This window comes from Eurypyga helias, unplaced genomic scaffold (assembly GCF_000690775.1).
Source record: "Eurypyga helias isolate BGI_N326 unplaced genomic scaffold, ASM69077v1 scaffold29401, whole genome shotgun sequence".
Classification (NCBI taxonomy): domain Eukaryota; kingdom Metazoa; phylum Chordata; class Aves; order Eurypygiformes; family Eurypygidae; genus Eurypyga; species Eurypyga helias.
The window spans coordinates 14,313-24,964 of NW_010230990.1; the positions used below are offsets into that span (position 1 = coordinate 14,313).

Consider the following 10,652-nt stretch of genomic DNA (forward strand, 5'->3'; position numbering starts at 1 on the left):
TTTTTTCTTCAATTATTTGCAAGATTGAGTAACATGAGATTACTAATAAGTGTCTTTGTCTGCTGCTAATTCAGTGACATGCATGCTTGGGGTGATGTATTCCCCAATTATTTCGTACAGATTTAATCCCAGTGTTACATTTTGTACCTTTGGAAATACTTGATGGAATCAGCGCCCTGAGATGACAAAGAATTCTTGCTTTACTTGCAGTTATGCCATATAACAGCGCCCATCACTGTGTCGTGGAAGTGGAAAACTTCTTGTTTGTGCTGGGAGGAGAAGACCAATGGAACCCGAATGGTATGTGTGCAATATTAAAAGGCACAGGCATCATATGCCTTCCTGTGTCTGTCTGTCGGGTCAGCTGATGTAGTCATTAGGAAGGGATTTGGAGGACCTTCAGCCTAATTGTTGCACCCAGTAAAGGCTACTTTTAGATATTGATGTAATAAATATCTGGTACTTTAGCATTAGCATTTCCATCATTCATCAGCTCCCACATCCCTTGAGAAATGCCACAGGCAGCAGAACAGACTCTTTCAAGTGCATGCACCAGGCAGCAGCTGTTAAGAATTTTAACCTTCATTTCCAGTCTCCTTCCAGTCATAATATAATAATGCAATTGCAGTAGATGAATGCTTCTTTTCTATTGTCAGACCAGATACTCGCAGCTAAAGTTGTTAATGTGTTAATTATCTAGACTCTGAGATTCTTAAACTGGTCCTTTTTTAGTCTTGTGCAAGAGCTTCTCATACCGATTATCTGCTGCTACCTTCTTTGATTTGATTACTTCATAAATTTACCGCAAAGAGAAATTAAACAATTTAACAGGCTTCTGAGCAAAGCAAAAGGAGAATACCATGCCTTGCAAAATTCACAAAATTGTCAAGACATTGTTAAAAAGCTTGCACACGAAGAAAGAGTTGTAGTTGTAGCAGTCTGTGTAACAGAGATAATTATGACTGAGAAACCATAAAACAGCTTGCAGGTACACATTTTTACTTTAAAACACCAGAGGATCCAGCTGAAATTACATATACTGCATATATTTTATTGTGAATGCCCCATTTCAGCATCTGCACTAAACCAAATTATAGAAAATTGTTACATCTGTTCACTTCCTAAAACCCGAGACAAACAATCCAGTCCACCCTACAAGCATATTTCCGGTGTAGTTAAAAATAGCACTAAATGTCGTAGGAGAAGAGCCCTTCAGTTCTGTTGTTGGATCTCCTTTATATTAAACAGGAGATAGCCTGGTATCATTTATGACAATTATTATCAGGAGCATCAGCCACAGCCAGCAACCGAGGGCCCCTGTTGTGCATCGTTGTAGGCATATGGATAAATAAGAGGCAGACCTTGTTCCAGACAGTTTATAATTAAGTGGCCATGTCACACAGAGGATAAAATAAAAGAGGTATAATTACCCATCATTTAAAGATGCAGAAACTGAGCCGCGAGGTGATGGAGAGATGTTAGGAGGGGTGCATGTCCTGCATCTGAGGTGGGAGTCGAGCACAACTGTTTGTGAGATGGTTGGTACCTTAGGCCTAAGGTCGCCTACATCACTCACTCCTGAGCTGAAGATGTCTAATAGCTTCCTTGTTCTGTGAATACCAGTGCTGTGACTTTTCTGGAGAAGAGGTAGGAATAAAACAGGTAGGAGCATTGCTGATACTGATCTCTTCATGAATTTGCCCCAAGAGAAATGGATCTTACTTGTCACAAAAAGAGGACCTGAAATCGTAAACTACATCCTGTGCTGTTGCTGGGCTAGTTCTTTCTTGGAACTGATTTCCTCTAAACGTGCAGCTGCGTGGGAGCTGCTCGCACATACCTGCTTGGCTTTATGTAAAGGCCCTTGTCTACTCTCCACATGGCACAGAAGGGGCTTCAGACTGACCCAGCTGGACCTGCTTTGCCAGAGCATTAAAAGGCTTTCGATTTGAATTGAGACTGTGCCAAGTGTTTTTCCAGTGGACAGAATTATCCTTGAGATGGGGCAATGGAAGGAGCACCATTAGGGTTCTTTAGCCATCAAACCGTCCGATTCTTGGGTGGATCCTGAGAAGTGCCCGTGCCCTCTCCATGCTGCTTGACTTCCTGACAACCTAGAGCACAGGGGATGTTTTTTCTCACTCTTTTACATCTTCCTATGGCTATGCCTTTCCAGTCACAAGGGATCCCCGCATGAGTAAATCCCGACAGGAGCAGGTTGCAGGACACAGGCATGGATGTAAGACCAACCTTCATAAACTGCAGAGCCCTTCACCTTTTGGCATGGCTGCAGAGACCTTTCTGTAGAGAGCAGAGAGCAGCAGCTGCCTCCTTTTGTCCCATCGTCCTGATGTGCTAATCCTGATTTCTGATCACCTGTCACAGTTTCTGTGTTCTGAAAGGCGCTACCTGATGCATAACCTCCTGACTGATGCGCAAGGCAAAATAATAGATACAGTTCTCTTTCAAGCTGCAGGCCAAAACTTAACTGGAGTCAAACCAGTTACACCAGGCAGCTGAGGGAGGTCATCAGGTTCTTTCCTGCCATCGCAGGCATCATAAAGTCCCATATTGTAAATTTTCTAAGCTCTGTTTGAGAGGCAGTCGGATTGTTAGCCTGCACGACTCTTGTTGGAAAGCTGTTACAGTTGCTCTCAATGGTTAGGAGCCTTATTCTAATTTCCAGTAAAATGTGTTCTTTGACTGTCTAAACCGCCTTGCTCTCATGCCAAAGTTGGCACTTAGCTTAACAGTTTTTCCCCTCCTGGGGATATGTTCTTCGACCTATTAGAGACAGCGCTTCTATTCCCTTTCAGCTTTTGTTTTCCTAGGTGCCACAGGCCAAGTTCTTTGTCTCCTGCCATAAGGTAAACTTTCTGTTCCTCCTGCAACCGTAGTAGCTTTTCTTTGTGCCTGTTCTAGTTTGATTTCATCTCCCTTCCTGTGAAGCGACCTAGATTTGTATCCCAAATTCCCACTCTAGGCTCACTAAACCCTTCTCTTTCTACCCTATGCTATACAGTCTTCTACATACATGGTATTCGTTTTGAACATGTGTATGACACATGTCATGGTAGGAGGCCGAGGTCCCCAAACTATAGGTTTATAGGACAACAATTAAAAAGCTGCTATATAAGCAGTGACCACTGAAGTCCCCAGTAACGCTGAAAGATGTAGTGAATACGGCAGCATTAAAACCTCCTACAAGTCCGAAGTGACAATGTTACATTGTTTTGAAAGCTTGCTTTTTGAAATAGATTAATAAATGTCCTAAATCGTGAGACGTAGAGCCAGTCAAATGCCTGCTGTTACTGTTTTGTTCTGTAGCACTCAGTGCCTCTTTTTCTAAATTGTCTGTATAGACCGAAGGAGTTCGGATAGGGACCAGGAGCAAAGCCTTGCTGCACTAAACCCAGTGGCAAAACAACCAGTTGCCCTCAGTGTATGGGGATCTCACCCCGTGTTTGAGTGGTGCTCAGCATAGAGGGTTTTGGTCCTCGTCAGGCACCACACTGTATTTGAAGGGAAATTCATCAGTCTTCTGCTTTACCCTTCTCATATAGACCAGGCTTATACATAGGGAGGGAACGAGCTTGTTTCCAGACGGAGCGGTCAACGTAGTTTCTTTCTCTACTGCCTTGTAGAACATGATCTTAAATTATTTAGAATATAAATTCTAGCTGTGACGTTATTCTTCTCTACGGTCTTGGTGGTCTGTTTACACATGTTGAAGTAAGTGTGGAATGAAACAAGCAAAGCGAGCCAATCCTACAGAGGCTTTTCCGATGCAAAAATATTCACCTTGTAGAATACCCAGTGACCATTTATAGAACTGTGACATACGCAGTTGGGTTAGTCTGCTGGCCTGTGAAGCCTCTAATTCAATTTTTTAGTCACACATACATAAACAAAGGTTTCTGTTTCCGAGATCCTCATCTGTTGAAGTCTCAGGTGTTACAGGAAATTGCCATACACTCTCTTGATTCAGTTTTCTTGCTTTGATGTCAATCTGCATGTAAAATAAGGTGGAATCTTAATATCATGAAGACATGAATACAGTTCTTGGGCTTGACAGCAGGGATAAGCTAGTTAGCTGGTGTATGTTGCTCATGTTTCATATTTTAGCTAACACACTTGGAATAAAACTCCTACGAGTGTATTCCCTCTTCGATGCACATGTGTAATTCTTTCTAACTTAACACTGAAAGTACATGGTAGAATAAACCATCTAGTGCAAACACTGCATACCCCATGTTGATGGCTTATGCAGCTCCTGGTTATTTGCACAAGGTTTTTTTTTACTATGTTCCACGTAGAGATGATGTGGGGAGACAGAAAAGCACATGTTCTCCCTTTGAGTTTTTCACCTGACACAAAATACTCTAGTCATAAAAATACCGTGGGGATGCCCTCTTTTGGACAGTAATTTTGTTTCACGCTGTGATTTATTGTGGCTGTGAAAGTACCACGGCACCTATAAGTAAATTTAAATACATATTTTCAAGATCTTATTACAGAGAGCAAGAATAATCTCTTACCTGCTTTTACTGCTAACAGTTGCTAATTCAAACCTTGCAGTGCCCCATTTGTTGAATTATTACTGTACACATAGTGTAATCATACATTGTTGTAAAAGGGGGAACCCTTCATAAAAGCTGTCAACTTGTGAAGTATATGTAATATGTATTACAATCATGATGTTAAATACATGAAACAAACAGCTGAGTGTCAAAATAATCTATCTTTACAGGGAAACACAGTACAAACTTTGTTAGCCGATACGATCCCAGGTTTAACAGCTGGATACAACTTCCACCCATGCAAGAGAGGTAAAAACCTACTACTACGTGTTGTTCAATATTTGTTTTATCATCCTAGGAGCAGCTGACGTTTGTCTTAGTTCTTGGAGTAAGGAGGCCTACAGAAGCATTAAAAATACTGGGATAAAACTGCAGCGTGCAGTTGCATCCCGTTTGCATCCTAATTTTTTAAAACTTTCCAAATTCAAAACTCCAGATGCCAAATCCTGCAGTGCTAACTCACGCAAAATAACCATGGACTTTGTGCAGTTACCAGTTACCAAGTAGGGTCTGAAGGATTTTTCTGAGATCTTCACGGTGTCACTGCCACGTTCCCTCACTGAAGCGTCGTGACGAGTTTGCAGTAAATAAGCAGTATAGTCAGATATCGTAGAGGGAACCGCAGCCTTCACGTGCTGACCCCCTCCTGTTTCACCACGCCAGCCGTGAAGACCTCTCCTCAACATGACTCACCTTGTCAGACTCTTAATCCTAGGTGGCCTTTGAGTGAAGTTGCTGTCAGCAAATGCGTATTAGGGTAGTATACATTTTAATTTTAGCTGTGTCCCAAAGAGCAGAGGGGCATATAGACTTGAGCAGTGACGGGTAAAGATGACATAAATTTAACTCTAGATCCCAGATCCTACCTTGGTAGATAAAACATCCCCTAAACCTGAGCTGAATGATGCATGTTTCCTAGGAGGACTCTAGTAGGCAGAAGATCTAGCATACAATGTTGTTTTATGAAAGAGCATTCAGTGCCCATCCTTCAAGTTCAGCACCCATCTTCTCATGGATCTAATACACAAGGGATCTCACAGCACTTCCCTTATTCCATGTGCTGTCAGTATTAAATCTCATTTTCTATTGACTGCCCCCAGTGTTCAGGTGTCTAGCAGTCATAAATATATTGAACTCAGTGCAACCTTGCAATTCAAGGTGCGTATTATGAGAAGCAGGGAAGTACAGCTGTCCTTCCAAGTTTTCAGAGGTAAGATGTCAGCCTGTGGAGTTTTTGAAGGGCTTTTGTTCAGGATTCAGTCTGGTTGACCTGAGTCCATACACAGATCTGTGTGGAATGCTTGTCACCAAAAAAATACTGCATTGTACCACTGCATGAAAAAGCACAAGTGGAATAGGTCTGAGGAGGTTCTCTGTTGGAGCTGAGTGAACTGGTGAAATGGCCATGTAAATAGAAATAAGAAAAGGATCTCAAGAGAGAAGCTGGCTTCTCCCTCCCTCCTGCCAGCACTGTGGGGTGACCCCACAACTGGGTTATATAGCTGAAAACAGAGATGCCTTCCTCTCTGGTTCGGCTCCCCGGGCTGAGTCACCACGGGCTCAGACGTTGGCACGGGGAGAGAGAAGGTGTGCGTGAGATTGTGCATCGCCATGCAGGTCATCCTCAGTGACCCGGGAGGCTGGCTGGTCTTTGTACGGAGCCTGAAGCTTTTCGGTGCAGCCTAATCTGTGTCATAATTAGGCCCTCTGGGTATCTGCAAGCAAAACTCTGGAGGGGCGTGTGCGGCTGGCTGAACGGTTGGGTTTGTTTGGCTGGCAAACCTCAGAAGGCAGAAGCAGGTAGTTGAGGGTTGGAAAAAGCAGACAGTAGGAGGTCTTTTTCCACCTCCACAATGGCCAGTTTCACTGGAAAATCGGTTTCAAATATCGCAGATGCTGACTATGTATGCCTTGCCTTGTGCTCTGGTGGAAGCTGCTGCCTTCAGCCAAGGGGTAGAAACTCTGCTGCACACTGTGATTGCTTAGCAGCTGCCCGGTAATAAACTGTAATGCCTTGGCGTCACGGTGTTTCACAGTCTTGCTGAAATGTAATGGTCCACTCATACGTACTTCCTTCTGCAAGGGGCTTTACTGTGACAACGTTAATTGTCACCTCTTCTGTTCAGGATCCATAACTCATAGGCATGCCCATTATTTTTCTATAAAGGCTCCTGAGCACTGGGGCTGTTGTTGGAAAAGAGCGATTTTCAAATGACTTTCTAAAATGTTTTTAATGGTTTATTTGCTCATCCCTAATGACTTCCTCAGAGTTGTTGCAGCCTTTAGAGGTAGAATCTGGCCCATATTTTAGAAGACCATACGAAAAAGAGAGGGCTTTTATGCAGTCTCCATTCCCGGCTCCTTTATTCAGAAAAATTTCCCTTAAAGTCAACTGGCTATTCCCCCCCACCCCCTCCAGGGAGTACAGGGTCACAGCCTGTCTCTGCTGGCATAACACTGACACCATTGACAAGACAGACTGTTTAATGGGTTCTTCTGAGCTATTATGGTCCATCAAGTCAAAACCTAGTTAGGAATTTTAGTCTGAGAATAATTGGCTGGATAGATTAGAATAGCTCCTTTGAAATGCCTGCCAGGTAAATGTGGGTCTCGTTCACAGACAGTATATTCTCAAGTTGAAAATCTGTATGAAATATTTGATGAGTAAACTTTTATCTCATAGACTAAAATCCATATCTGATTGATTTTACTGTATGAGCTATAAAGAAAAGTCTAATCCCGTTATGGATTCAGAGCCGCCAGTGTGTTTTCTTTAAAGCCAAGTTGGGTTTCTTTTCATTTGAAGAACATCTCCAAAATACATGCTTTTGAAAAGTATGCACGGTTTTCAGGCGTGTGTTGTTTAGAGAAGCAGTAAATGACTCATTGGCTTTTGCTCAGACAAGGTTTACAAGACAGTTATATGTCTCGTTTCAGGGCATAAATTCATCATCTGTGGAAGTCAGAAAGAAATTTCATCCCTTTGTGTGGGTACTTAACGACAAGATGTTACTTGGGCTAATTATTGAGTGAAGGGTTGTGAAGGAAAAGCAGTTCAGAGACCACTGAATGTCATGTACTTGCAATCCTGATGAAAACCACTAAATAATTGCCTTATGGTCCATATTCAGATCCTGAGGTGGATTCCACTTGTCTCATTAGAATGGGTAGTCTCTTCCCAGTTTTGTGGGAGAAGTTGTCATGCAAAGATTGCTGTATTGTATTTTAATCTGAATCAGATTTTGCAGCAGGTTAAGAACTCATCACTTAACTGCGTGCCCTTCGCACACTGTATCACTGTAAAGTAGAAAAACAAAAAGCTTAAAATCCTTGTGCCACGAGCTACGGAGTGAATATTCGCATCCAAGCAGAAGAGTGAAGCGTGCTGACGCTTTCATTTTTGCTCCTTATAGTGACACTGTGTGGATGAAACCAGGAGTACACATACAGAATAGTGTAGAGGAAATCCTAGATAAAATAGTAATGCCTGCCAGCTGCACCTACCTCTGTTTATTAAACCTGAACTAAAAAAAACACCCCCGCTGATAGCAGTTCGTTAACAGGTTCATCAGAGGAGGTGCAGGAGGACACACAAGCAGACACGTGAGCACCCCAAGCACTGACACCAGGTACCTGCGGGTTTGTGCCTTCCCACTGCCGGACACGGGAGGGTCAGAGAACGTGTGCCCGGCTGTGCGGGCTCTCTGACGTCTAACAGGATGTGACCTCTGCAGCTTTTCCTGGGTTTGGGGCCACTACAGGCTGTTGTGCCTGTGGCCTGCCGCATGCTCTCAGGAAGCATATAGTGACTTGATTGCCTCTAACATCTATACCCTGCGTCAGATTGGAGTGAAATCAGCCAGCAGGTTTTTGTTGAGGAGACAACACTCAGACAGACATGGGTACATGTACGGTGTAATCAAATAAGCTTTGTTTCCATAGAAAATCAGGCTAAAAACATAGATGCACGATTTGCTGCCCGACCATGCAGAGCAACATATGCCATCAGCTTCTATCTGCCCATTGACAGATAAATTAAATGGTCTTATTTAATTCGTCAGCTGAGCTGGAGGCACTTAGCAGCATTTCTGTCCTTCTGTTTGCATCTTTTTGTCTGGTAGCCATATCCCTGCGCCAGTGTTCCTGCTCAACAAGGATGCTGTCCCTCACCATCCAAGCTGCCCGTGTGCAGGCAAGGTGAAAGCCAAGAGGTGGACAGGAGGTGCTCGGTGACACAGCTCCTCCCCAGCCAGGGTGAGAAGCCCTCTCAGGTGTGCACCAAAGCCAAAAAAGTAAGGCCAGAAATGGGCAGCATTGCGTCAGCTCTGCTCCCTGAACGCCTGGCCAGCCCATGTCTGCCTGACCTCTTCTCCAGCTTACAAACCACCAGCCAGTCTCAGCCACATTAAACAAAGAGGGAAATTTCTCCACAGTGTTCAAGTATGTTACAGATCTTGTGAAAATTATAAGCTGGGTAGAGGAGAGAGATCTTAGATGTGGCTTCACTGAAGGAAACGCTTGCAGACGTGTGCCTGGCGAGATAGCAGGTCAGAGACACGGCACGCCAGGCTTTTCTAGCTCATGGGATGACCCTAGGGAAGCCTGGAGAAGAGTTGGGACATACCAGAGATGTTAATTGCAGGGTGCTGTGCCCTGTACGTGGACCACCGCTCCTCCTGAATGCCTTGCCGCAGTCTGCAGTTTCGAGCCCTTGATGGTGCAGGTGACCATCCAGCCCCCGAGACTTCCCGTGCGGTTCAGGAGTGCAATGGGCAGCTGCTCCCAGATGCAAATTTGGGTGCCTGGGCAGGAACTGGAGAGCATTGTGTCAGCCACGGAGCAGGGTTTGGCAAGCAGCAGCCACTCTCCGGCGCGCCTGTTGTGCGGGAGGTGTCAGAGCTAGGCCTTGCCGCGCCTGACTGCCTGCTTGGCTCTGGGCTCGCACGCCACTCTGGTTTCACCCAGGAGAAAATTTGGGAATGACAATTCTTGTCATTCAGCATTTGGTACAGGTCTTCATCCTACCCTCGCTAGAGACCCTGTTTGGTGTAATCCCACGATCAGGGTCTCTCAGGATCGTCCACTGCTTTATTCAGCAACAGACACTGTTAATTGTGGAGGCACAAGGAAGATGCACTATCATACGCCTAACAGTCCCAACCAGAAGGATTAATTCCTTTCCTGCATATCCAAGTGGCGTGGGAAGGCGGACAGGTGGATAAAACTTCTCTCAGAGTTAGCTGGATGGATACAGACCTCTTTTGCCTTAAAGGGCAGAAATGTAACATTGTGCCTGGCGTAAGGAAAGTTGTTCTATTTGCAGTACTGCAGAAAGAAGAAAAAAATGATAATTGAAGAAAAATTTTGATGATGTGGTTCTCTAGTAAATTGGGAACAATGACCCTTGAAGGACCATAAAGAAAGTGAATGTCAAGATAATTTATTATTGTTACATTATCTACCTCATTTTTCACTTTGTCTTACTGAGTTGTTAGATCCCTTACAAGGTAATGCCCCAAACATTAATGAGCACCTTTTTATCTCTCACAGGTGTGAAATAGCAACAGACAGATTTGAAAAGGGGTATTTTCTACCAGTTTTGTGTGTGCTTAATTGTTTCTACACCCAAAAATTTAAGTATTCATTTGATGTGGAGCGTGTATTTGATTAGCAAAGCAGCCACAGTGTCTAGGATAGCTGTAAGTGTGTGAAGCTCCCGGACACTTCACTCTGAAGTAGCGTTTGAAGGAGCTGCTCTCTTAGTTCAGGGAGTCAGCGGGAGAGGGAAAAACCATGGTTGACGTGGCTAATTGGTTTGTTGTCGGCTTGTTTTGTTTTGTTCTGCCCTGTCCTCCAGGAGAGCCAGTTTCTACGCCTGTCGCCTTGACAAGAACTTGTATGTAATCGGTGGGAGAAACGAAACTGGCTACTTGTCCAGCGTGGAGTGCTACAATCTGGAGACAAACGAGTGGCGTTACGTGTCTTCCTTACCGCAACCTTTGGCAGCCCACGCAGGAGCTGTTCACAATGGCAAGATATATATTTCAGGCCGGTATCTTTTACAATTCCTGC

General features: G+C 44.1%; 1 protein-coding gene across 1 annotated transcript in view; it reads left to right on the forward strand.

Moving 5' to 3' along the window:
* Window positions 1-207: 207 nt before the first annotated feature.
* Window positions 208-10,652, forward strand: part of KLHL14 (kelch-like family member 14) — a 15,522-nt gene continuing 5,077 nt past the window's right edge. The window contains exons 1-3 of the mRNA XM_010160914.1: window positions 208-300; window positions 4,751-4,829; window positions 10,438-10,628. Of these exons, the coding sequence (XP_010159216.1) occupies window positions 213-300; window positions 4,751-4,829; window positions 10,438-10,628 (358 nt within the window). The 5' untranslated portion in view covers window positions 208-212. The remainder of the gene's footprint in view (window positions 301-4,750; window positions 4,830-10,437; window positions 10,629-10,652) is intronic.